The sequence below is a fragment of the Mastomys coucha genome, unplaced genomic scaffold (genome assembly GCF_008632895.1).
Source record: "Mastomys coucha isolate ucsf_1 unplaced genomic scaffold, UCSF_Mcou_1 pScaffold23, whole genome shotgun sequence".
NCBI classification, from domain to species: domain Eukaryota; kingdom Metazoa; phylum Chordata; class Mammalia; order Rodentia; family Muridae; genus Mastomys; species Mastomys coucha.
In genome coordinates, this window is record NW_022196906.1 from 57,153,287 (window position 1) to 57,180,358 (window position 27,072).

The 27,072-nt window shown below is 50.0% G+C and overlaps 1 protein-coding gene across 2 annotated transcripts in view; it reads left to right on the top strand.

Annotated features, from left to right (window-relative positions):
* Itga11 (integrin subunit alpha 11) overlaps positions 1–27,072 on the top strand; it is a 116,294-nt gene that overhangs the window by 33,213 nt on the left and 56,009 nt on the right. For both annotated transcript variants that reach the window (XM_031344657.1, XM_031344655.1), the window contains exons 3-5: positions 18,694–18,794; positions 21,961–22,052; positions 22,823–22,937. In XM_031344657.1, coding sequence (XP_031200517.1) covers positions 18,694–18,794; positions 21,961–22,052; positions 22,823–22,937 — 308 coding nt within the window. The remainder of the gene's footprint in view (positions 1–18,693; positions 18,795–21,960; positions 22,053–22,822; positions 22,938–27,072) is intronic.

Here is a 27,072-nt window from a genome sequence, read left to right on the forward strand (position 1 = left end):
CCCCCGCTTTCCTAGGAAGCCATCAATATCTCAACAACTCAACTTGTACCTTAAGGACAGGGAAGAAAGGTGCCAAAGCTGAGTATCCCAGAGCCTGGAACATTCTCTGGGTGAACAAGAGCTCTGGTGCAAAGGAGGAAAGGGACCACGTGCTTGTGTGCATGCGCATACCGGAGTGCTAAAGATTGACGGAAGGAAGATCCTGGGCAGGAGAGAGGACAGCAGGAAGTGAATGGGTGGAGACCAGATCGGGAGGAAAACCGGTGAGGTGCAGTCTCTGTAGGAGTTGCCTTGGGTTGGTTCCTAAGCTCAGGCTGCCATGGAGGGTAGAAGCTTCTCTCTAAGGAGAACAACTGGGGCATGACTGTGGTTGCTGGTGGGCATAGGGTCAGACGGCCCAAGGGGTGGGGCGGGGGAGGTGCGACCCAAACAAACCCTGCAGAGTTAGGAAGCAAATATTCGCCATGGTGTGGTGCAGATCTGGCCACCGTGCTCGTGGTGAAGGTGCTTCTGGTGAAGGTGACTTCACCAGAAGCGTGTCATCACATGGGGGTCCCGAGACAACAAGGGCTGGAATACACGGGCAGATCCCTAACATCTTCTGCTTAGTTTTTATTATCAGTGGGGGTACCACCAGGGCTGAAGAGATGACTCTGGTTAAGAGTGCTCCCTGCTCTTGCAGAGAACCCAGGTACCCAGCACCCATATCAGGCAGTTCACAACCAACTGTAACCCCAATTACACCCTCCTACCTCCAGTGGAACTTGCATGTATGTGGTGTGTGCAAACTCAAGCAGCCTCGCATGCACATATACATAAACCAAAATAATAAATAAATCTAAACAAACTTGATACAGCCTAGGGTCACCTGGGAAGATTTGCCTGTGGGTATGCCAGCAGGGCTTTGTCTTTGTGGCTAATTGATTCTGGGGGGCTCTGACCACTGTGAGCCATGCCATCCCTGGGCATGTGATCCTGGGCTGTATAAAAAACAAACTGAGCAAGGCAGAGAATGAACCCGTGAGAGGCATTTGTCCATGCAGTGCTTCAAGCACCTGCTTTGATTCTGCACTAACTTCTCTCAATGAAACATCGTGACCTGAACGTTATAAGACAAATAAACGCTTTGCTTTTGGTTAGAGTATTTTTATCATGGTAAAAAAAAAATTTTTTTTAAAGGAAAAGAGAGTAGAGCACACCCTAATCTCTCCCCAGAGTCCTATCAGGCATGGTGTCTTATGCTGTAGATATGCCAGGCAGAGCAGACAGCTCCTCATCCTGAAAGCAGTCTTCCATGGAGCACAGTTCTCAGAGGCAGAGGTGAGTTAGGGCTGGTCCAAGGGTGGGAGGATCCCCCAGGAGGCCCAGATGGATCACACAAAACCATGTGTAAGTCTTCAGGGTTGTGTGCCCTGTGTTGGTTCCACCTTACGTAGAAGTTGGTCTGAAAGGTCCTCCCATCCTCCTTACCGCAAAGATGAGGAAGCCATATTGTTGTTCGTCCTAAGGGGCTGCAAACCCTTCCGCTCCTTTGGTCCTTTCTCTAACTCATTCATTGGGGACCCTGTACTCAGTTCAATGGATGGCTGTGAGCCTCTACATCTGTATTAGTCAGGTACTGTCAGAGCCTCTCAGGAGACAGCTATATCAGGCTGGCTTGTCCTTCCTTCAGTCTCTGCTCCATAGTTAGTCTCTGCAACTCCTTCTGTGGGTATTTTGTTCCCTCTTTTAAGAAGGAATGAAATATCCACATTTTGGTCTTTCTTCTTCTTGAGTTTCTTGTGGTTTGTAGGTTGTTCTTCCTGTATTCTGGACTTCTGGGCTAATTACCACTTATCAGAGAGTGCATATCATGTGTGTTCTTTTGTGATTGGGTTACCTCACTCAGGATGATATTCTCCAGATCCATCCATTTCCCTAAGAATTTCATAAATTCATTGTTTTTAATAGCTGAGGAGTACTCCATTGTGTAGATGGATTTCTACCACAATTTCTGTATCCATTCCTCTGTTGAGGGACTAACTAGTACCCTCAGAGCTCCCAGGAACTCAGTCACCAACCAAGGACTGATTGGTGGGACTGATTGTTCTGGCAGCATGTGTATAGTAGAGGATTGAAAAGTCGAGCATCAATGGGAGGAGAGGCCCTTGGCCCTGTGAAGGTTCTGTGCCCCAGTGTAGGGGAATGCCAGTGCCAATAAGTGTGAGAGGGTGGGGTGGCAAGCAGGGGGAGGGGGGAGGCAACAGGGGTTTGTTCTTGTTTTGGGGGGGGGGGTTGGTCTGGTTTTTTTGTTGTTGTTGTTCTTTTGTTTTGTTTTATTTTGTTTTGAGGGGAAACTGGGAAAGGAGAAATCATATGACATGCAAATAAAGAAAGTATCTAATAAAAAAAAAGATGAGGAAGCCAAGGCTCAGAGGTAGAACAGTATTAAACCAAGTCCCATGATAAGCCAATGGGAGAGCCAGGGCTAAAACTCATGTCCAGCTGTCAGCTCAGGACAGCATCTCCCTCCAGTGACAGCTCCACCTGATTAATGAGCAGTTAGGTGAGAGATGCTAAAGAGACAGTTCACCTGAGCACAGGGTCCCAGAGCATGGGATGCCCTAGTTGGTACCCATCCAGAACAAGGCACGGGTTCTTTCCTGGGGCTTTCCACACCTCCTTACTCATAAGCTTGAATTGCCCTAGAATTCTCCACATGTATTCCCAGAGGCTCACTGAGGGTGGACAACTGAGGATGCCTCCCTCCCTCTGAGCAAAGTCTAGTCTTCAGAGTCACACCACTGGGGTGGGGATGCTAGCTCAGTCGATGAATTGTTTGCCTACCATGCACAAGGCCCTGGGTTCAATTCCTCGACCTGTATAACCTTGGCATGATGGCTCACTCCTGTAATCCCTGCACTTAGGAACTGAAGACAGGAGGATCAAAATGTTATTCTTGCCTACTTAACAAATTCAAGGACAGCTCGGGCCATATGCTGTCCCTCCCCCATCTCAGCACTTTCCAGGCATGAGGCTTGAACGGGTCACAGCTGTTTTCTCTACCAGTCTCTTCATCTAACAAGAGGGCCCAGGGATGCAAATCCGAGAGCATCCTTGTGAAGGAGGGATGAGGATGTAAAATGTCTACTGCAGAGCAATAACTGAGAGGTTTTGTCTCCTTCACTGTTCCTTCCCTGAGGGGAGCCACAGAAGCTTCAAGGAAAGGGTGCTCGAATGGCTGATTGGGCAAGATGACAGATCTTCAGTCTGGTCCCCTTCCTCAGTGACGGGCCTGGAGCAGGCTTGACCTTCATGCTGTGGAAATCTCACTGAGCGATACACTTCTTTGTTCCCAGCTCAGGCCCCCAGTGCAGGCTACCAACCCCACAGTGCAGAAATGCCCTCCGCTATTTTCCCTTGGAACAAATCAAAAATCCACAACCTGACTCATTCTGGTTAGAGGATAAATCACGGTAGAGGCGAAGCGGGTGGGTAGGATGACATCCACTGCGTAAGGGGCAGAGAGAAGGGGGGAAACCATATTTAGGAATATGCTGGCTTAGGCCCCAGGCCAAGCCACCAGGCAGGCCCTGGCACAGCAGGCAGGCAGGCGGGCAAGCAAGACGAGAGGAGATTGTGGGAGGCTCAGAGAGGGGAGTAGAAAGCCAGGCAGTTGTCCTCATTGATAGGGCTGGGAGCACCTTATGCCCCCCAAATGGCAGACAGCAGCCTTGAGAGGAGCCACAGGAAGGTGGGACAGGGGCTGCCAGCCCCGGAACCCAGTGCAAACTCAGGGGTGGTGTGCAGATGTGAAGCACAGCCAGGTAACAGCTCTCAAGGCTCTCTCAAGCCCCCGAGCTGTTTCTTTCTCTGGCTGTCCTTTTATTTATTTATGTTTTTAATCCTAAATCAATACAGGCAAGTGCCAGGACTTGAAGGGTGTATGGGTGATGGCCCAGGTAGTTCCTCACATAGAGTCAACCGCAGAGCTGGAGCCGAGGGCATCTTACAGACAGAGAGTAGTCTTAGTGCTGAGCTCCAAGAGGCAGGGGGCCCAAGAGTATGCTTTATGGGGTAAGAAGACACACAGTCTTGGGAGTGGAAACAGTGAAAGGCAGCCTCCTGGTTACTAACCCCCAAGAAAGAAAATAAACTGGCTCTGGCCAGTTCAGGGAAGCCAGGGAGAACTGCCAGCTCAGCATCTTCTTGGCCTGCCTGGTCCTAGCCTCTACCCCCTCTCCTCACCCCTGCACAGTGGCCGGCAGCCTCCTCCCGACCCTACGCTCTTCTCCAAAGCCAACACCATCTATTCTGTGACTCCCAAACATCCTTCCTAGGCCCAATGCAAGACAGGGCATGGGAGTGTCTCACATGAGGGAGCAAATGAGCTCAGACTGATACCCACCTCGCCTTCGAAGCAGATTTCTAAGATTTCAAGGTTGGTACACTCGGTCCTCTATGTCTGTGAGTCCTGGATCCGCAAATCCAATAAATTATAGAGTATTCATACTAAGCATATCCAGGTTGTTTTCTTATCATTATTCTCTAAATCATACATTACAGTAGCCATTTAAATAGCTATTTGATTTGAATTAGAAGTTAAGCATAACCTAGAGGTGGCTTAAAAGTATATCAGGTGATGTGTGTAGGTCCTATGCAAATGCTGAGGCAGTGTGTGTGTGTGTGTGTGTGTGTGTGTGTGTTGTATGTACACATATTATGGGTGTGCATGCCCCTGTGCATGCACTGCCAGAAACAGAGTATGCCAGGTTCCTGTTCTCTCACTCTCTACCTTATTCTGTCAAGACAGGACTTCTCATTGAATCTGGAGCTAGGCTAACAGCCAGCAAGCTCCTGCAACTCTCCTGCATCCGCTCCCATCCTGCACAGCCCTGGGGTTTCAGGGACACATGGCCACGCCCAGCTTTTTATTCAGGTCCCAGTGCTTCTGCAGCGTTCTTACCACTGAGCCATCTCATTGGGCCCTGTCTTGAGCCATTTTATGTAAGAATTTGAGCAGCTGCAGATTTTAGTGTTCATGGAGTCCTGGAGCCAATTTCCCACGAACACTAAGGAACAACTATAGTCGGTTTGAGGAGGGTTGTTTTTGAGATATGGCCTCACTATGTAGTCCTGGCTGGCCTGGAACTCATAGAGATCCACCTCACTCTGCCTCCCAAGTGCCAGGATTAAAGGTGTGTGCCTCCACACCAGACCTCACTGTCAGTTTCATGGCCCCTTGCAATCTTAACTGCATCTATCCTAACTGGCACTAGAGGGCGCAGGTTGGCCCCCTCATGATTCTGTGGGCTTGCCATAGGTGTGCCTGACCAGCAGTGTGAGCTTCCCATCAGCAGGCTGCACCACAAGAAAGAAACAAAATAAAACAAACAAAAACTAACCTTTTATTGACAATCTGAAAGCAGCCACATTTTCAAAGATTGTATACAATTATACCACCCTAACGTGGCATAAATGCCTTTCTCACTAATCTTAGCTATGGTCAGCCCCCATTAACCTAACCAGGGTTTCTTCCCAGGCTTAGAGAGAATGCTTCCTTTTAACTGCTCCTGACTGCAACACAACCAAGATGTTAGGGCTTTTAGCCCCTCTTCACGCCTCCTTCCACATATGGTCAGTGGCGCCATATTTGTTTCTGAATGGAGCTGGCTGTGGTCTTCTCTTAAGTTCTTAAGTCTTTCCCTAACCACTGGAATGTCTCCCTCCCGTTCCGCTGCCATGAATCAGTCAGATCCAGTAGCACAGAGCCACCTGGAAAGAGCATTGTAAGAAAAACCAATTAGGAGAAATGGAAAAAGGGAAATGGCAAACAAGGTGGATGGAAAGAAGGAGAGAAGAGTGAGTGTGAGCCCCAAGGGTAGGGCCTACCTCATGCCGGGCTTTGCAGCTTCAGTGTGAGACTCAGGCTCACAGAGGAGGGAGAAGGAAGAAGAGGGCTCTAAAAGCCTGAGTGAGATCCATACCAAATCTCAGGGAAGCACAAAGCTAGACACCTTAGATGGGGTTCTGGAACCATGGTCCCTGTGTGGGACACACTAAGATCCCCTTTCCCTGCCAAGTAGGGAAGGATCAGCCACAGTGAAGGCAAGGGTGGGTAAGGGGAGAGCAGAGGCCTGGCCCACAGCAGACAGCACAGCCTGTGGCTGCGGCTCCTCTCTTCCCTGTCCTCTGCCCCTTCCCAACTGCAGAGCTCACAACACTGAAATACAAGATGGCGGGCAGTGGTGGCGCACACCTCTAATCCCAGCACTCGGGAGGCAGAGGCAGGCAGATTTCTGAGTTTGAGGCCAGCCTGGTCTACAGAATGAGTTCCAAGACAGCCAGGACTACATAGAGAAACCCTGTCTCAAAAAACAAAAAACAAAAAAAAAAAAAAGAAAGAAAGAAAGAAAGAAAGAAAGAAAGAAAAGAAGAAGAAATACAAGATGGGGGCATTTTCAAATATGTAACAATAGACTTTTCTCACCAGTAAAGACCCAAGTGAGGGTCTAGCTTTTTCTTTCTTTCAGGGTCCTCAAACTAAGATCTATTCTATAAGAATGGCCACTTGCAAGGCTGGAGAACTGGCTAGGTGGTTAAGAGCACTTGTTCTTGCAGAAGACTAGGTTTGTTTTCCAGCACCCGCATGGCAGCTCACAACCATCTATAAGTCCAGTTCCAGGGGTTCCAACACCCTTTTCTGGCCTCCATGGACAGAAATCACTCAAGTGGTAAGACACACATACAAGCAGAACACTCTTACAGAGAGAGTAAGTAATTTTTAAAAGAATAGTCATTCATCACAATCTGGAGGGAGAAAATGAAGAGACCTGAGCTTTGAACTAGGCAGAAAGCACTTTGAAGGATGCTTCATAGCCAGAGCCCCTTGCTATGACACTACACTGAACTGACAGCCGTCCTGCACCCACCCCCTCTGCTTCTCAAGGAGGGTCCAGGCATGTTGAGTCTTCACCAGCTTCCAGCTAACTTAGCATCTCTAGTAGTTTCTGAAACTTCAAAATAGGATCTCCTCTCTCTGTCTCTCTGTCTCTCTGTCTCTCTGTCTCTCTGTCTCTCTCTCTCTCTCTCTCTTTCTCTCTCTCTCTCTCTCTCTGTATATCTATCTATCTGTTTGTCTGTCTTCTGTGGGGTCATTGTGAACTAGGGATGAAGCCCAGGAAGTAGAGTACTTGCCCTGAATTTTATCCCTGGAGCCATAAATATTGGGAGTGGTAGTACATGCCTATGATTCCAACACTTGGAGGTTGAGACAGGAGGATTAAAATTGAAGGTCAGCCTGGACTACATGAAACTCAGCCCAAGAAAGAAAGAAAGAAAGAAAGAAAGAAAGAAAGAAAGAAAGAAAGAAAGAAAGGAAGGAAGGAAGGAAAAAAGGAAGGAAGGAAGGAAGGAGAGAGAGAGAAACAGAGAGAGAAGAAAGAAATGCCATGGGACTTCATGAGTCCTAAGGGAACCTCAGGGGAAGCCTTTTAGTATAACCCCTACTAGAAAATTAACTCCCACAAAGAATCTATTTGTAGACCACTTTCTATGGCCTCTTCCTATGGAGGGATTTGAGAATGGGTAGGTGGGAGCTCCAGTGGCCCAATCAATTGGCATGCTGCACTTAGGTGAAAGCAGATGAACATATGCCCTGGTTTTTGTTCGTTGGGAGATAGGGACAGTGCAGGAAATGAATCCTGGGACTTGCTTATGCTACACAAGTGATCCACCACTGGGCGCCCCACCCCCACCGTGCTAAGGATTCCTGCCTTTACACCCAGGTGTCACCATTTCCAAACCCGGCAAGGATCAGTTAATCCAGACCAAGGGCTCTCAGATCCCTGAACAACAGGATCACCTACTGAAGCAAACCAACACACTTGGGTGTCTCAGTCAGTTACCAGGGCAGACTTGCTGGCGTGGAGAGGTATGCCTGAGAGTTCCACTTTAAACCATCCCAAGATGAGTCTAGGGGCCCCTTTCTAAGGCCATCAATGCCCTCTTTAGTGAGAGGACCGTGGTGTCAGAGACCGAGCTAACCCTGGTAGGTACATTTAATGCCTAAATCCAAGTACATGACTGATGGTAGCGACACATCCCTCTGAAAGCAGGTAGGGACAGCCCCACCCAGAGGCAACGTGGCACCTGCCAGTGAGCAGAGCATGCCTCTGAGTGAGACCCAATACAGAATCACTAGTTAGTTAAAACACCTGGAGGTTTGTTTTGTTGTAATTTGGTTATGCTGTTGTCGAAAGCAAACTTTGTGGATGACCGTGTTGTTTCTGCGAGATCGATGGGCATGACTGGATATGTAGAAGTGCTTTAGCTAGAGTTCCCTGGACTTTGTGGTGGGATAAGGGATGGATGGGACTGTCTGTGAGGTAGGGTGAGAAGGGTCAGGAAGGGTTGGTATGACTGTCTCAGCTTTAAGGAAGACAGAGATAACTGTCTCTCTGGTTCACCCCAGCACAGCCTTCAGCAGAAGGCATACGTTAGAAGATGCATAGACAGGCACTTGCACCGTGGCATAGGAGTCACACCATTCTCCCCATGGGTCCTGCATTCCCAAGTGACACTATTTATGATGCAAGCCTCTGCCAGGGGCTACTATTCAGGGATGGATTCTCAAATGGCCAAACAAGAGCTGTGCCTCTATGCACCTGTCTAGGTCCTGTCACAGCAGGATCGCCAACTCCTCTCCATTCAAGCCCACAACACCCTTCACACAGAACCTACTCAATGGCTACTGCTCAGACCAAACCCATTCAAGTCCTTCATTTACCCATGAGGTGTGGAGGCCAGCATAGGGAAGGTAATTCAACCCAGGTTGTTTAGCTCAGTGGAATAGAGCAGCATTAACCATAAGCCCTCCACTGGGCCCAGGAACAATGAGTGTCTGTCCTTCAGCATCCAAGCTCTTTGCCCTTTCCCAGATCTGTGAGTGGAGGAGAGACAGCTGGACCCACCAGGGACAGTCAGTGTCCCATGATGCCTCAGCAAGCTCTGCCAGCTGAGTGGTTGGGGGGGAGGGGGATCCTGACATTTTTGTGCTTGCTTCCTTCCTTGTCTGGCCATCCCCCTGGTCAGGGACACTCTGAAATGGGTGCACTGTGGACCCCACTTAACATTGAGCACATGCACAGAGGGCTGCAAGAACTTCAGAGGCCCTTCCTGACAAACAGGCTGGGGAGCCAGTCAGATGAGCCTCACGTCCCACTGAGAAACATCTGTCTAAGCGGCCTTCACTGCTTAGGTTTCATTTCAAAGGAAAAGATGTGTTACAAAATGGAAAGAAAAAGAAATTCTCCAAGTGTGGCTTGGACAAATAAGGCAGGGCTTATCACGCCTTCTGGAAAGAGAAGGAAAAGTTTTTACATGTGGCTCTCAGCCTTTCCGCCGGGGAGAGCAGGACCTGAGGCACACAGAGAATGCTGGAAGCAGGAGTTTGTGTGCACAGCTCAGACCTAGAGAGCTCAGCCAAGCTCACCAGGAAGCTTTATCCCAGGAAGCAAAGAGGATTCAGCTTGGCATGGCAGAGTGAGTGCCTCCTCCATCTGTCCACATAGCATGGCAGAGTGAGTGCCTCCTCCATCTGTCCACCCACTTACTCAGTAGTTGCCAAGCTTGCACTGCTCAAAGGACCTTGACCAACTCTGGAAGCCAGTTATCTATAAGAGAAAAAGGGAGACACTGGAGGCAAGAACAAAACATCATGGGAATTAAGATGACTTCTGGTCCAGAGATTATAGAGGGCTTCTTGAGGAAGAGGCATTGGGAGTGCTGGAATGCAGAGAGTCAGAGGGCTTGGGATGGGGGACCGCACAAGCAGAGCAGAGTGTAACATGCTGAGCGATGGGCGCGTGCCCTGCATGGGTGTGAGAGACAGAGAGATGCTAGAGGGCTGACACCCTTCTGCTGTGGCAGGGAGCAGGCAGCCAGCAGCCCTGGCTCTCATTTCTCTTCAGCTGGGTTGAGAGCCTCCCTTCCAGCCGTGTTCCTCCCTTCCTGGTTCCCTCTTCTGTTCTAAGTGGACACAGTGGTAAAGTCACAGGCAGGGACCCAGACCTGTGAGGTCAACGGAAGGGAAGATACAGGTTAAGACCAGACACGGAGATGCAAAAGGCCACCTCCATAGCCAGCCCTCAGAGTGACATCACATCTGGTATCTTGTCTACCCATTCCACTGGGGCTTCAAAGCGCCTGCGTTAATTAATATCGATAGTGGCTTGTGCAATATTGGACTACCAGTATGAAAATGTAACAGTGTTTTACCACCATGAAGAACTAGGCTGGACCATATTCTTCATCCATACCAGATGCGCCTAGGAAGGCTGAGAGGCCACTAACAAGGAGTTTGGCCTCAGCCAACACTGTTTCTCCCCACACACCCACCCTCTCCACTGCTAATGTGCCTCCACGGGCAACACTCACCCTCTATCCACACTGTGGCAAACTGCTTAGCTACCAACTTCAGTGATGTGGTACTTCATCTGAAAGATTTGGGGAGGGGCTGGGGGAGAAGGAGAAAGATTGGTTAATAAAGTGCTTGCCATGCAGGCATGCAGACCTGTGTTTGGCCCTTAGATCTGGGACACTGTGAAGCATGTTTGCAATTTCGGCGCTTGGGGAGGCAGAGACAGATGGATGCCAGGAGTTCCCTGGCTAGCCAGCCTAGCCTAACTGGCAAGTCCCAGGTCCCAGAGAGAGTCCCTGCCTCGGAAAACAGAGTGGGTGGCAACTGGAAGTTGACCTCTGGCTTCTGTGCACACAGGAGCACACATACCACACACACACACACACACACAAATACACTTGTGTGCACATACCCACACAGAGTAGGAGAGAGAGAGAGAGAGAGAGAGAGAGAGAGAGAGAGAGAGAGAGAGAGAGGAGCCTCAGGCTGTCAGAGACTATTACCAGAAGACTCGGACTCTCTAGGTCCTGTTTCGTTCATCCTAGGACTCCTCACTCACTCCACAGGAAAGAACATGCCCAAGAAGGGCTGCAGTGAGGCCCAGATTCAGGGTCCAAGGTATCATTGGGTATCCAAGGGTATCACTAATGTGTCCATATGTAAAGCATCCACATATGTGAAATGACTCCAGTTTCCCCATCCTCTTCGCTTCTGCCTGGACAGTCTTTACAGGTGCAGCCCTTCTAGAAAGTCTCCATTCAAAAGGAAGCCAGGGTCTTTCTAGTCTTACTCCACCCCACCCCCACGCCCCAAATCTGAGGTATGAACTCTGCTCAATAAACTTGGACTCCCTTTGTAATGTAAACAGAATTAAATCATACTTTAAAAAATAAGTAAGTGCTTGTTTCAGCGAGCTAAAGGAGAGTGTGTGGTGCAGGATTGAGGTGACTCAGTAGCCCCATGCCTTACAGCCTGAGTCCCATCCCTGGCACCCACATGGTAGGGGAGGGACCTGACTCCCACAGATCATCTCTGGCCTCCACTTGCAAACTGTCTGTTGCAAAGGGCTGTTGGACAGTTAAGGGCGTCATCTATGAGGTGATAGAGATGGCAGAAGAAACATATAAAGAATACAGTACATACCTGTGATTCAAGCTAAGACTGGAAGATTGTGAGTTCTAGGTCAGCCTGATCTATAGAATGATTCACTTCCAAAAAGAAAGATGAGTGCTAGTTAGTACAAAGAGCAAAGAGAAGGAGGAGGAAGAGGAGGAGGAGGAGGAGGAGGAAGAAGAAGAAGAGGAGGAGGAGGAGGAGATGGTAGAGGCAGGTTGAGACAGGTGGCAAAGAAGACGACCTTGAAGACCCTAAATGATGAGCAAGAGGGGAGGAGGCCAGCAACTATGCTGCATTAGTGAGCCTCAGAGGCCAAGGCAGAGGATGAAGGGGAGCAGTGACTCAGACCTTAGCACCCACGGAAGCCATAGACTCTGCTATAGCATGTAAGAATCCCACAATCCTCAGACTCAAGGTCATATCAACATCCCCAGAAAGTTTGGTAAACAGGGACTGGGCCCCATCTCCAGTACCTCACTCTATGATTGTCTGGGCTTGGACCCAAGACACCTCATACCTACAGGTCCCCTGAGGAGACTCATCCTGCTGTGGGACTGGGGCCCAGTTTGTCAATCACTACTGAGAGGTCACTGCCTGCTGGCTGGCACATCCCTTCTTTCAAACCAGAGGCCTCTTCAAGGTGCCTGTGATTGGTGCGTCAATGGGAGGCTAGTCAGTGCTGCCAGAGACTGAGGGCAAGAACTGCTAGTCACAGGAAACGAGGTTTGCAAAGTCCTCAGAACATCCTAGACACTCTGCTATTCCTATTACAACTTTATTTAGTGTGTATGTGGGGGGAGGGGAGGCGGTCAGAAGGCAACCTGCCAGAATGGGTTGTCTCCTTTCAGCATGGTGGGTCCCGGAATTGAACTAAGACCGTCAAGCTTGGACGTAGGCACCCTTACCCACTGAGCCATCTTCTGAGGGGGTGGGATAGGTATTGGGTTGAGTGGTCATGGGGGCTAGCCATTTCTAAGAGCTGAGGGGAGAATGGGCAAACTAGAGACCAGCAGAGCAGATGGCAGGATTCCAATCTAGAGGCTGGCAAATGTGAGAGCCAAAGAAAGCTGATATTTCTGCTCACATCTGAGGACAAGAGAATCTGGTGCCCAAGTTCCAAGGCAGTCTAGCAGGAAGATTCTGTCAGTTGGGGCCAATCTTCATGACGATCAGGCCATCGCCAGATTAAACAAAGTCCACCCACGTCCTAGAGGAGAGTCTGCCCCGCTCAGTTGACTGATTTCATCACTTATCAGGTACAGAACACCCTCACCGGAATACCTGGATAGTATTTGACCAGATATCTGAGCTACCTGTGCCAGTCACACTGACACATAAAATTAATCCTTAGAGGGAATGTATTTGCGTAAGACCCACACAGAGGATTCTGATCTCTCAGGAGAGTTTTATGGAGTCGGGGGGAGTAAGAGAAGTGTTGGCAAAGAGTGGCCTCCTTCATTTTACCATGTGCTAGGAGGTCAGGCTTGCCAGGTGTCTGGGCCAAGGTGGGCACAAACCCCTGATGCTCTCCCCAGTTCTGACAGCTCAGGGTAGGCTCTCCCTGAACACACACACACACACACACACACACACACACACAGCCCTGAAGCCCTGAAGCCCTGAGCCCCCATGCCTCAGGCTCTCTGTCTGCTGTGCTCAGCAATTCCCCCAACCCCATCTTGAACACATTAGCCACTAGGCTCACACTGGCTGGAGGAGATTACATTTTCCATGAAAGGGAGAGAGAGAGAGAGAGAGAGAGAGAGAGAGAGAGAGAGAGAGAGAGAGAGAGAACTCCCTTTCATCCTCTAGATTGGTGAACTCTCACACGTACCATGCCTCTATCTGATGTCAGAAGAGAAAGTGAAGGCAGGATAGAGATGGGGGACAGAAGGCCAAGGGTGGTTTTGGGGTCTGGGGCAATAGAGAAAGAACCAAATGATGGAGGGGTGGATGCGGAGAGGAGAGAACACAGGTCACCTTAGAGAAATGAGTCCACGTGGCTTTACAGAGGGCAGCCCAGTCCACACTGTGAGCTCCTAAAGTCTTTGTAGTGGGGAGGGAGCACTGAACCTGGAGTCCTGGCTTTGAACCGGCCCCTAGACAGGCTTTCAACGTTTACAAACTGACTTTGTAACTAAGACCATGTGTCCGTCCATCTGTACACATGGCTCATAATCGACTGGCTCATCACTGATTATTGAGGTTGCTGGGATATAAAGGGGAAACATTACAGAGAGTCACTACCAATGCCCAGGAAAGAAACAGAGCCTACAGTTTGCCCTTCTTAAGCAATCCCTACCAGTCTCTAGACTCGGGATCTACGGCAGAGGCTGGCCCCTCTGTCGGAATGTCTCTTCTGCTTTCCTAGACATCCAATAGCCATGGGTGCTCATGCGCTCTGGCTTCCAGCATCTGTGTGGGAGCTGAGCTGCTCACACCTGCCTTGGCAGACACAGGCAATAAAAGATGTGGCTGGATTTAGAACATGGCCCTGGCTGCCAGCTTTCTACCCTCCTCGACTTGGCGCAGAAGGTAGAAGCCCAGAGGCAGGACACTGGGCCCTAACATAGCTTTATCTCTGCCTGTCCTACCTGGCACGCAATCCTTCTTTGCTCTGGGTTCTCAATGCCCCTTCCAAGGCTGTCAGGGAAGTTTTTCCATCGTTTGTAGTCTCAACATCCATTACCAGGTACGCAGAAACATCTGGAATTCGGGGTTCCCTCTCAAGGAACTGTTGTAAGGAGGACATTCATAAAACAAAAGAGTTTCTGTTCCCCTGAGACCAGCGCGGGGACAGTTCCAGGAGTTCAGCTGAACAACAGAAGAGGGCAAGATGGCTCAGTAGGAAAGAGTGCTTGCCACAAAACCTGACCACTTAAGGTCGACCCCTGGGGCCCTACATGATAAAAGGCAAAAAGGAAACTCCTGCAAGCTATCCTCTGACTTCCACACACGCACCACGGCATGTAAACACACACACACACACACACACACACACACCATCCCTAGCCTATGCCCTGCTGGGAGCCCAAACTGTCCACAGGTGGACTTCTCCATAGTGTCCTCCCTTGGCACAGCCCTCCTTATAGGGTGGCCACAGAGGAAGGCCTGCAGCTACAATGCTCCCCTGCCAGCTCCCCTTCAGCCAAAGCACCCCGCCATCACCTCCCTAGGAAGAATGCTGGGAGCCCACAGCTGGTGACGCACAGCCCGCAGCCATGGAAGGCCCATGCTTGCCACAACCTTTTGGTTTCCCATGTTGTCTGATGCCCATACCAGAAGATATTGAGTATCTAGTACAAACAGCCCCTCGAGCTCCAAGGTTGCAGATGGCCATATAAAGCTGAGGCCACAGTGGGTGGTGGGGCTGCCAGACCCCACGAGCAATTTGGCTGCTCTTGGCGATGACGTGGCCCTTTTCTCAAGCTTCAGCAGTTAGCCCCTCAAAGCAAGCCTGAATCATTCCCTCCAAACCTCAAGCCCGCCAGGCACACATCATGGCCAGACTCCGAAGGGAGAGGAGGTGGCCCAGGCTCCCTCTTTGGCAAGACATTTGGAGCAGCACAGAGGAAGCTGTCCCATGAGCCCTCTAGTCCCAACATTGCCACAAACTGAGTGCCCAGTCAGCTTCCCTCTCAGAGCCTCTCATTTCTGCATCTGTATCGTGAGGACAGTAAGCCCTGATCCCCAGAAAGTGCCCAGAATCCCCAAAGAAATGAGGTCTTGGGAGAATGGAGATGGGACATAGGGACATTCTTGTTCTTTGAGAAGGACAAACCCAGTCTTGCTGCAGATTTGGCCACGAGGACTTAGTGAATTTACTGTCATGTTGCCCCATCTTCGCCACTGCCAGGACACGTGATTAGCTGCTAGTGGCCACCAGTCTTTATATATATAGCTTACAGTCCCCCTTCTATGTCTTAGTGTGTCTTAGCATTGGTGAGATGGTAAGAGGTTGCCAGTGAGCCAGTGCTTAGCATCGTTTTGGAACCAGGAAAACTGAAGTTTGGTTGGTTACATTTCTCCAGATCATGCAGCAAGGCCTGGGATTCACAACTAAGTTCTCCCTCTACTACCGCCCCCCCCCCAAGTAGCCCTGGACCTCAGTGTTCTACTTAGAAGTGAAAGGTGCAGGGACTGGCAAGATGGCTCAGCAGGTAAGAGCACTGACTGTTCTTCCAAATGTCCTGAGTTCGGATCCCAGCAACCACATGGTGGTTCACAACCACCCGTAATGAGATCTGACACCCTCTTCTGGTGCATCTGAAGACAGATACAGTATATTACACCAGAGTGAACGAGGCTGGAGCAAGCGGGCCAGAGCAAGAGGGGCCGTCCTGAGTTCAATTCCCAGTAGCCACAGGATGGCTCATGGCCACCTGTACAGCTACAGTGTACTCATACAAATAAAATAAATAAATCTTTAGAAGAAGGAGGAGGAGGAGGAGGAGGAGGAGGAGGAGGAGGAGGAGGAGAAGAAGAAGAAGAAGAAGAAGAAGAAGAAGAAGAAGAAGAAGAAGAAGAAGAAGAAGAAGAAGAAGAAGAAGAAGAAGTAGTGAGGGGTGCAGTGGGGAGCGCCCAGGGCATGCTGGGAGTGAGTTCTAGAAGACACATGGGCATGGCTATTGCAGGAGATAGCAGCAATGGCCCTAGTCTGGAACATGCTATGGTGGGTCCTCCTTGAAATTTCAACATTCCATCTAAAAAGCCCTCCCTCCTCCCTCTCTCTGAAAGAATGGAGCAGTATTGCTTACCCAATCTGTCCCAGAATTAAGTAGCCAAAAGTTGTCTAGACAAACAGATTTTATAGGCCCAATTAACCCCTGCCAGTCAGACACAGGCACACCTAATAAGGGGCTATATTTAGAGGCTGTCATTATCTGGCTCCCTGGGGAGAAACCTCGACTCTTATTTCACAGACATTTCCTTTCTAACAAAGCTCCATCAAGCCCCAATTCAGTCTGGCAACTTTTCCTGACAGCCCAGAGGTGGAACACCCGGCCACAAGGAGATGCTGCTGTCCCGAGAAGAAGCAGCGTGGTGGGCAGCTCTGTAAGAGCTGGGTCAGGAGAGCCCCCGACTCCTTTATCCAATTCCTGTATATTCTACAACTCTCAGAGTCTGTCAGCTTCACTGTGGTGAGCTAGGATACCCATCCCATGACAACACACTGCCTCCAAGAAGGGCTGGGGTGTGTGTGTGTGTGTGTGTATGTGTGTGTGTGTGTGTCTGTGTGTCTGTGTGTCTGTGTGTCTGTGTGTGTCTGTGTCTGTGTCTGTGTCTGTCTGTGTGTCTGTGTATGTCTGTCTGTGTGTCTGTGTGTGTGTCTGTCTGCGTGCCTGTCTGTCTGTGTGTGTCTGTGTGTCTGTCTGTGTGTGTGTCTGCACTTATGTCTCTGTGTATATGTCTGTGTGTGTGTCTGCATTTATGTCTCTGTATGTATGTCTGTGTGTCTGTGTCTGTGTCTGTCTGTGTGTCTGTGTATGTCTGTCTGTGTGTCTGTGTGTGTGTCTGTCTGCGTGCCTGTCTGTCTGTGTGTGTCTGTGTGTCTGTCTGTGTGTGTGTCTGTACTTATGTCTCTGTGTGTATGTCTGTGTGTGTGTCTGCATTTATGTCTCTGTGTGTATGTCTGTGTGTGTGTCTCTCTGTGTGTGTATGTCTGTGTGTGCATCTGTGTGTGTGTCTCTGCGTCTTTGTGTGTCTGTGTCCATGCCTATGTCTGTGTGTCTGTGTTCACACCTATGTATGGATATTTGAGCACTCGTGCACATGTGTAGAGGCCAGAGATCACACCTTGTGCTCTTCCTAGGCAACATCTACCTTGTGTTTTGGAGGCAGCCTCTCACTGGCTTGGAACTTGTCACTAGGCTAGACTGCCTGGCCACTGAGCCCTGGAGATCCACTCATCCACCACCTCAGTGCTAGGATTGCAAGCATATACTTCCATTTCTGACTTTTTTACAAAGGTGCTGAGACTCAAACCAGGTCCTCATGCTTGGACAGTAAGCACTTTATTGACTGAGCTATCTCCCCAGCTTAGAGGCCACCATTCTTAGCTCACTATTAGCTGTAAACCTTTGAGCAGAGAATGGTACAGGTGCCAAGACCCAGAGGGCTCCAGTTGCACCAGAATGCCACACACTGACAGGTGAGCAGTTGGCTATCTAGGCTTCGCCTCAGGTTGCAGGTCTCCTGGGATAATACTGCCACCTGGAGGTTGGCATGAGGCATAAATGCCAGGGGTGCACATCTAGAGACCCTCAGGGTTGGCATGTCAGTGTGGAACTCACCAGCCACAGGGAGTGCTGTTTTAACAGCTTGCATGCATGTATCCCCAAGAGCACAAGCTTTCTCTCTCTGCGCGGTGTGTGGCTCTTTTCCCTGGGAATGTGTGTTTGTGAGCAAGGTGTGTCCTTCCTTTGTTGGAGCTGAGGGCAGGGAGTGATGGCCACAGGGACTCATAAACAAGGTAGCTTAATGACGAGAACAGTCTCCCACAGACACAGAGGCCAAGACTGAAGCAGCCTCCAGTCTGCCTCCCTTCTTGCTCTAGGGCAGAATTTTTATTGATTCTTCTAGACGCCAGGAGCACCCGGTGTTCCTCAGCTTGTGGCAACGGCATCTTTGACAGCCTAGTCTCCTCTGCTCTTCCTATCTCTCCTCTGTGCCTCCCTCTTAAAGCACCTTCCCTGGTCATAGGGCCACCAGACTCATTCCAGATTAGATCAGGCTAGAGCCTTGCTTTACTTCCATTTGCAAAGGGCCTTCCTCCATAGAACACGAGACAAAGGCACAGGCAGGCAGATTCCCTGGCTCCTTCCCTGGCTGCTGTGTCCACCTGAAGCAGACTTGGTGACACCTCATCTACCCTGAGCAAGCCAAAGGACTTGCCCATGAGGCTCCCGTGGCTCCTCTGCCCTGCAACCTCCATCCCTCCCTCCGCTTCTCCCATGCACCACTTCTCCCATGGCAGTGATACTGCAAGTCTTAGCTCTATATACACAGGCCTGGCATAAAGTCCCTCCCAACGTGCTCCTGAAAGCCCAGCTTCCCTCAGCAGGAGAGTCCTCCACCCCCTCCCGTCCTCCTCTCCACCTTCCCTACTCCCACGAGGCCAGTTCCCAGGGATGGGAATGCCACCCCAACCACTTGGCTCCTCTTCTTTCTCTTCCCAGGTTGGTTGTGGGTGCCCCACTGGAAACCAATGGCCATCAGAAGACAGGAGATGTATACAAGTGTCCAGTAACCCAGGGCAACTGTACCAAGCTCAACCTGGGTAAGCAGCCACTGGCTTCTTCTTAACTCAGGTACAGAGCAGGGTCTGGCACACCCCCGTGTTCATAGTCCCATGGTTCATCTCAGCCCATGTTACATAGAGAGCAGACTCTGATGAGGGTCTACACTTGCAGTAGACATTACCTGCCTGTTCCCTGCTGTCCAGCAAGATGCATCACTATGCTCACACAACAAGCAAGGAAGCTGGTACTTGCCTTGAAAGCTTAAGGACCCAAGTTCAAACTCTAACATCCACATTTGAAAAAAAAAAATCCAGACATGGGAGTACATATTTGTAATTCCACTGATTGGGAGGCCAAGATAGGCTTATCATTGGGGCTCAGTGGCTAGCCAGCCCAGAACATGACAATGTCCAGGCCACTGAGAGAAAGACAGGCAATGGGAAGACACCCAAGGTTGTCCTCTGACACCTACATGCACACATACATAAAGAAAGAGGGAGACAGAGACAGAAACGGGGTGGGTGGGGGATGGAGAGAACCAGAGGTCTGGGAGATGAGGCATCTTTCTCTCAGTCACACAGCTTGTGGCTTCTCCAATTTAATACTGGGCCTCCAGTACCCCACACTGTATATCTTCCTAACCCATCCACTGCCCATGTGCTCAGGGCTTTTCTGTCTCCTTGGAACAAGTGTGTTCTTGTTTCTGACCTTGAAACAGGAGCAACAGCAGCCAGACCTGTGTGTGGTCAGCAGCACGCACGGGGCTAGGCATGATCACACCCTTCTAGACATCCCAGCCCATCCAGTTCCCACCACACAAGAGTGAGACTGGACCATCCAACAGATGAGGAAGTGACAGCAGAAGGAAGCAAGGGGACATGCCCAGGACCACCCGGCTAGTGAGCAGTGTGCTAGGATCTTAAGCCACTCGGCATGCCCACCCTGCAAGCGCTGTGCAGTGCCATGCCCACATGAGGGCTTTTCCCTATTTTCCTCATGGAAGCACTATCCAGCTTGTGCTAGAGCAGAGACCAAGGGAGATGCTGGACACACACACACATGCGCGCGCACACACGCACACATACATGCACACACGCGCGCACACACACACACACACACACACAGCTCCCTTCTACTCACTGTTGCCATCTTTCCTAAAGGGCAGAGAGTCTGTGGTTTGTCTTTGCCCACAAAAGGAAGAAAAATCCTACATGGGCCACAAAGCCATAATTCTCGGGCCTTTCCTGGAAGATTGTCCTTCCCAGGCCTTTTTTTCCTCCTCCAGCGAGGTCTCCTGCCCTGGAAACTCACCTGAGGATCCAAGGAGGAGGGACTCAGTAAGGCAGCCAACCCTTAACAGGGGATGGCCGTAGTTCTAGATATAAACAGAAGGAGGGGAAGGCCGTTGTCCAAGAGAAATCTCAAAGACGTTGGATTCCCGGGGTCACCAATGTCTGTCACATGATGCCAGAAGCTCCCAGGAACCCCAGCACTGCTGGGGCCTAAGCTTCAGTGAGAACACAGAGCAAAGGAGTCTGGCTGATGACTTAAGTCCCCCATCAGCCCCTCCCTTAGGCACAGGCGACCAAAACAGACCCAGGAGAGCCTCCCTTCCAGCTGTGCAGAGCCTCTCTTCCAGCTGTGCAGAGCCTCCCTTCCAGCTGTGCAGCTGTGTGCCCTTGAGAAGCTTCTCTCTGTCTCTGAGCCCCAGATTTTGACTCGATGACCCCTAAAACCTATCCTAGATCTGATCTGCAATCTTACAGGGCTGGCTGGGAATGTGGCTCCATTTGCACCACGCTTGCCCAGGGTGCAAAAGCCTGGCATCTAAGAACTGAGGGATACATGTGTAATCCTAGCTCTTGTGAGTTAGAGGTAGGAGCAGCAGAAGTACAAAGCCAACCTTGGCTACACAATGATTTCTAGGCCAACCTGGGCAACATGAGACCCTATCCAAAAAAACAACAAACAAACAAACAGCAGCAAACCACAGCACCTGAGAGAAGCGGGAAAGAAGAAAGGACCTAACAGCTGCCCTGCCCCCAGCCTCACTCCAGCCTGTCCTTGCAGCATGGTTGTCATGGTCACCTGTGTTCTGGTCCTGGCCTGCTCCCAGCCTTGCTGACCAGTCCTCTGAAAACAAGGCCATTCTTGAAACTGCAGTACCCAGCACAGTACAATGTAGACTCTCTTGGGTTGTAGCATCCCAAAGCCCACTGCAGGGGACACGGGCTTCCCTACAGCAGCTTAGGAGTGACACATTCTATCCTCTCCACTCCTAAGTAGTACTTGTGCACCCGCACCTACACACATATATATGTACATACATGCACACATATACACACACACATATACAAGTACACATGCACATATACACACACACATGCACATACATATACACATACACTCATGTACACATACATACACACATATTCTTGTGCACATGTGCATGAACACATACTTTGCTTCTGAGGAGTCCGAGCTCTTTTCCATCCCTTCAGTGTCCTGAAAAGATGACCTATGTCATTGTCCCACAGTTTCTGACCTGCTACAGAACCACCTGTCCCCACCACAGCTGTGAGAACACCAGCTACAGAGGGTGGCTCCCTGTGAGGGATCCTCACCACATGGCAGGTGGGCAGGTGTTTAGAGAAGGGGCCTTGTCAGGCAGTGGTGGCGCATGTCTTTAATCCTAGCACTTGGGAGGCAGAGAAAGGCGGATTTCTGAGTTCAAAGCCAGCCTGGTCTACAGCGTGAGTTCCAGGACAGCCAGGGCTACACAGAGAAACCCTGTCTGGAAAAAAAAAAAAGATAGAGAAGGGGTGCTGGAGGGTTGAACCTCAGATGGTAAGTGTTGCTGGGAGGGGTAGGTGGGTACCCTGGGTGGGTCCTTGCACCAAGATTCCATGGTATATCCAGGGTGCAGTCAGCTGGCTAGAGAAGGCAGAGCTCGTGGCAGAGCTCTGGATGAGGAGGGGAAGGCTATGCTGTGGGCTTGTGGTGTGACCTTGTGCAGTCACTCGAACCGTGTGTTCGTCTCCCAGAAAGCTGTGAGGAAGGTATCATGACACATCTAAGGAAGATCTGTGCTGCCCTCCAGGCGTGCGAGGGGGTATGGGCTCACCTCAAGTGACTCGTTGCAGCACGCTCTGGGCAGAGGACAAACCACAGAAGTTGTGGCTGAGCATCTTGACTCTGTTCCAGGCAGGGTCACTCTGTCCAATGTGTCTGAGAGGAAGGACAACATGCGCCTCGGCCTGAGCCTTGCCACCAACCCCAAAGACAACAGCTTCCTGGTAAGAGCAACAGCCCCACTGCTGTCCCCAGTCTTGCTGCCTGCACAGCCCCACTGCACACTGTGTGGAGTCTAGCCACACATCACATACACATGCTTCTGTGCATCCTCTACATGACTGTCCCTTCCATCCTCCACATGGTCCATCCCTACAGACCAACATGGACAGGGTCTGATGGGTGTGGGTCTTCCTGTTGTCTGGGCCCGTTGTTTCAGTGGATAGTCCAGAAAGGCAAAAAGGGTTGAGCCTTTTTGTGCCTGTACCTGGGAGTGGCTTGGGAGCTGGGCTCCCTTCTCAGTGGCCCTGCCTCCCAGGGAAACCCCTCTTTGGCTCTCAGCCAAAAGCCTGATGCAGTGGTTTTGGCAGCAAATTCCATGGAGCAGAAGCATTCTTTTTTCTTCTCCTAGCAGAGTGTCATTGGGCCCCAAAGTCTGGAAATTTGCCCAATGAGGGCCTTTACAGACAAGAACCACCCTAGCGACTCTTGGAAGGTCCATTCCTGCAGACCAAAGGCTTCCTCAGGTCCCACCTGGTATATGGGGTGGGCTCCAGATGACAGGATGGGGAATGGACAGGAATCCAGGTTCCACCGTTCCCCATTATCCCTGAAGCCAAGGGCACTGCAGCAAGAGAATATTCAGTGAGACTCTGATCTCACACACCAGGAAATGCCAGTACTCAGATAAAGAAGTCAGCCTTGGGTCCTGGAGGGTGAGGCTCCACCCTGTCTGAAGCCCTGTGATTGGACTCTGTGCTATGCTGTTTCACAGGCCTGTAGCCCTCTCTGGTCGCACGAATGTGGAAGTTCCTACTACACAACTGGCATGTGCTCCCGAGTCAACTCCAACTTCAGATTCTCCAAGACAGTGGCTCCAGCACTTCAGAGTGAGTACCTTAAAGACGCCACCTGTACTGAAGGAGTCCATGGAGGAAGCTTAGGGCTCTGCTCGCCGCTATCATGCACCTATAGAGCAGCATGTAGATTCTATGACTGCTTTAGCCCTCTGGGTGATCTGAGAGGAGTCACTTCTAGCTGGTCCCCCTATAAGGTCCTCATCCCAGGCTGTCCTCCCCCACAGTATGACAGCTGGTAACAAGTTAGCTAAACTTATGAAAACCATCCAGGTATCCATGTAGGTTTCCTGTAAAATCTTTTGGTTTTTTGGGTTTTTTTGTTTTGTTTTGCTTTTGTTTTTTTGAGACAGGGTTTCTCTGTGTATGTAGCCCTGGCTGTCCTGGAACTCACTCTGTAGAACAGGCTGTCCTCGAACTCAGAAATCTGCCTGCCTCTGCCTCCCAAGTGCTGGGATTAAAGGCGTGCGCCACTACCTCCGGACAGTAAAATCTTGAGCACTTGGGGGGGAGGGGAGGAATTTGGGGGGGAGGGTTGACAGGTCATCATGTACAACAGACCAGGCTGGGGCATCACTGATTTAGACTGCAGTTTCTTGACATCCTGCAGTGGGGAAGCCCGTGAGTGGAGAGCCAATGAGAACAGACATAACCTGGGTGATGGTGACCCCAAGTCAGCTCTCCCGGCAGCTTGCCCAGAGCCTCGTGGACACAAATCCTCCCCATCCCTCACAAGCAAACTTGGGGAGCTAGAAGCCTAGACTTCTTGGCTCTGAGCCTCACCATTTTCTCTGGGCTAAACACCCTCAGCAAGCAGCTGTTGCCTGCGTATGGAGAGCAAGGGGATTAGCACCTCCGGCTCAGGCAGCCTCCTCTCCACACTGGCTGCCAGGGCAGAGAAAGGGCAATCCATCCGTTTACACAGTATCCCTACAGGCAGTTCGATGATCCTGGGAAGGTCAAGGCATGTGGAGTTTCTCAGGGAGCTGAGCATCACAGGGGATCACGGAGGATCACAGGGGATCACAGGGCCTCACAGGGCATCACCGGGGATCACAGCCCTGACGATACTTCTGCAGCTGACTGCGATGCTATCTTCTGGGCAAAGGCGTCTCTCCCCTAGAACTTGGCGCATGCCTCTAGCAGGATACCCTTTATATGGTTCCTAAGAAAGACCGAGGGGATGACTCCGTCAGGAAAGTGCTTGTCGTGCAAATGTGAAGACCCAAGTTTCATCCCTAGCACCCACATCAAAAGCTGAGCTTGGTGGCATGTGCCTGTAACCCCAGGAATGGATAGAGAAAAGAGGCTCCCTGCTAGTCAGTCAGTCTAGCCAAATCTGAGGACTCCAAGCTCAGTAAGAGACCTTGTCTCAAAAAATACAGTGGAGAGTACTGAGAGAGACACCTAATGTCGACATACACTCATACATGTACACGCACGCATGCGCACACATGCACGCACGCGCGCGCGCGTGCACACACACACACACACACACACACACACACACACACGCACCAAAAGCCCACCGACCTATAGACAGGTTCTTTCCAAGGTATCTTTTAAATTTTTTATTTACTAGACTTACTGATTGTCTAAGTGATTTTTTTGGTTTTTTGGATTTTTTTGTTTTTGTTTGGTTGGTTTTGGTTTTTTTTGGTTTGGTTTGGTTTGGTTTTGGTTTTTGAGACAGGGTTTCTCTATATAGCCCTGGATGTCCTGGAATTCACCCTGTAGACGCGGCTGGCCTCGAACTCAGAAATCCACCTGCCTCTGCCTCCCAAGTGCTGGGATTAAAGGCGCACGCCACCACTGCCCGGCTGTCTAAGTGATTTTTTTTGTTTGTTTATTTGCTTTTTGTTTTGTCTTGTTTTCGTTTGTTTGGTTCGTTTGGTTTGGATCTTTTTGCTTGGTTTGTTTTGGATCTTTTTGGTTGGTTTGTTTTGGTTTTGGTTTTGGTTTTCGTTTATTTAGACAGGATCCCTACATATCCTTGGCTGTCCTGGTCCTATGAAGACCAGTCTGATCTCAAACCTACAGAGATACACTTGCCTCTGCCTCGGGAGTACTGGGATTAAAGGTGTGCACCACCACACCCAGCAAAATTTATTTTTATTCTATGTGTATAAATGTTTCGCCTGCAAGTATGTATGTGTACCATGATCATGCCTAGTGCCCGTAGAGTCCAAAAGAGGGCATGGAATTGAAATTACAGATGTTACAAACCATTGTGTGGGTGCTGGGAACTGAACCAGGATCCTCTGCAACAGCAACAAATGCACTTAACTGCTAAGCCATGTATCCAGCCTCCTCTCCACAAACTGTCTTTTTAAAAGCAATGAAATTAAAAGAGAAAGCAAGATAACAAATCAGTGAACCCCCTGTCTCAATGAGAAACATCCCCAGGTTGACCTCTGCCCCAGAAAGAGGAAGAGGAGAGAGAGAGAGAGAGAGAGAGAGAGAGAGAGAGAGCTAAGACATATTGAGTTCAGCCCTTTAGAAGCATCTTCTCATTAACCCTTAATGACAACTCTTAGTTATTATGCCACTCTTATAGCATAGAAAACCAAGAGGGGCCAAGTGACAGTCCTTGGGTCACACAGCCAGTGAGTGGCAAGGCCAGGAGTCATAGGCTGATGCCAGAGTGCGCATTCCCAGCCTTTCTTCCATTACTCCTCCATAAAACATGAAACCCACTTATCTAGCTTGCTCGTGGAAGACACCACCTACCCAGGGAGGTAAAGCAAATGGTCCTAGGGTCCTGTTCCTGCAGGAACAGAGGCCCAGGAAGGACTAATCAGATGGCAACCTTCAGTCTTTGGTGGGGAGCAGAGGGGTCAGATTTGATCTCAGCTCTGTTCAAACAGCACACCGAGGAGTAATATGGAACCAGGACATCCTAGCTGCCTTGCTTATATGGCTCAAATAAATGCCTAGCCTGAGGACAACATTCAATAGAGAGGACCATAGACATCAGCAAGCATCCTTCACCAGTCTCTAAAAGATCACTCAGAAAATGAGAGACTCGGGGGTGGAGACATAGCTCAGCTGGTCAGTACTTGCCACACATGCATGAGGCCTCAACCTCCAGCACCCATATAAAAGCTAGACACAGAGATGCACACTCATAATCCCAGCACTGGGGAAGCCCAGACAGGAGAGATGCCTAGGGGCTTCCTGACAGCCCACCTAGCTTACAATAATAAGATAAGAAAAGATAGGGGCTGGAGAGATGGCTCAGTGGTTAAGAGCACTGACTGCTTTTCCTAAGGTCCTGAGTTCAAATCCCAACAACCACATGGTGGCTCACAACCATCTGTAATGAGATCTGACGCCCTCTTCTGGTGTGTCTGAAGACAGCTACAGTGTATTTACATATAATAATAAATAAATCTTTGAGCCAGAGTGAGTCAGGCTGCAGCGAGCCGAGGTCCTGAGTACAATTCCCAGAAACCACATAGTGGCTCACAATAACCTGTACAGCTACAGTGTACTCATATATATAAAATAAATAAATAAATCTTTAAAAAAAAAAAAAAAGAAAGAAAGAAAGAAAAAAGATGGGCTTCAGACCCCAAGGAGAGACCCTGCAAAATAATAATAATAATAATAATAATAATAATAATAATAATAAATAATAATAAGGTGAATGGCTCCTGAGAAATTATTCTTAAAGCCTCTGACCTCTATATGTGCATGTGCATGCACACACTGACATATACACACAGAACCAAGGTTTCTTTATGTGAGTAGGAATGTTGGAGATTTATAGATGCTGGTTGTTTAAAGGCCCTGACTGTATCCCTGGCTGTATCCCTGGCTGTATCCCTGACTGTATCCCTGACTGTATCCCTGACTGTATTCCTGGCTGTATTCCTGGCTGTATCCCTGACTGTATCCCTGGCTGTATCCTTGACTGTATCCCTGACTGTATCCCTGACTGTATCCCTGGCTGTATCCCTGACTGTATCCCTGACTGTATCCCTGACTGTATCCCTGACTGTATCCCTGACTGTATCCCTGGCTGTATCCCTGACTGTATCCCTGGCTGTATCCCTGGCTGTATCCCTGACTGTATCCCTGACTGACTGTATCCCTGGCTGTATCCCTGGCTGTATCCCTGGCTGTATCCCTGACTGTATCCCTGACTGTATCCCTGACTGTATCC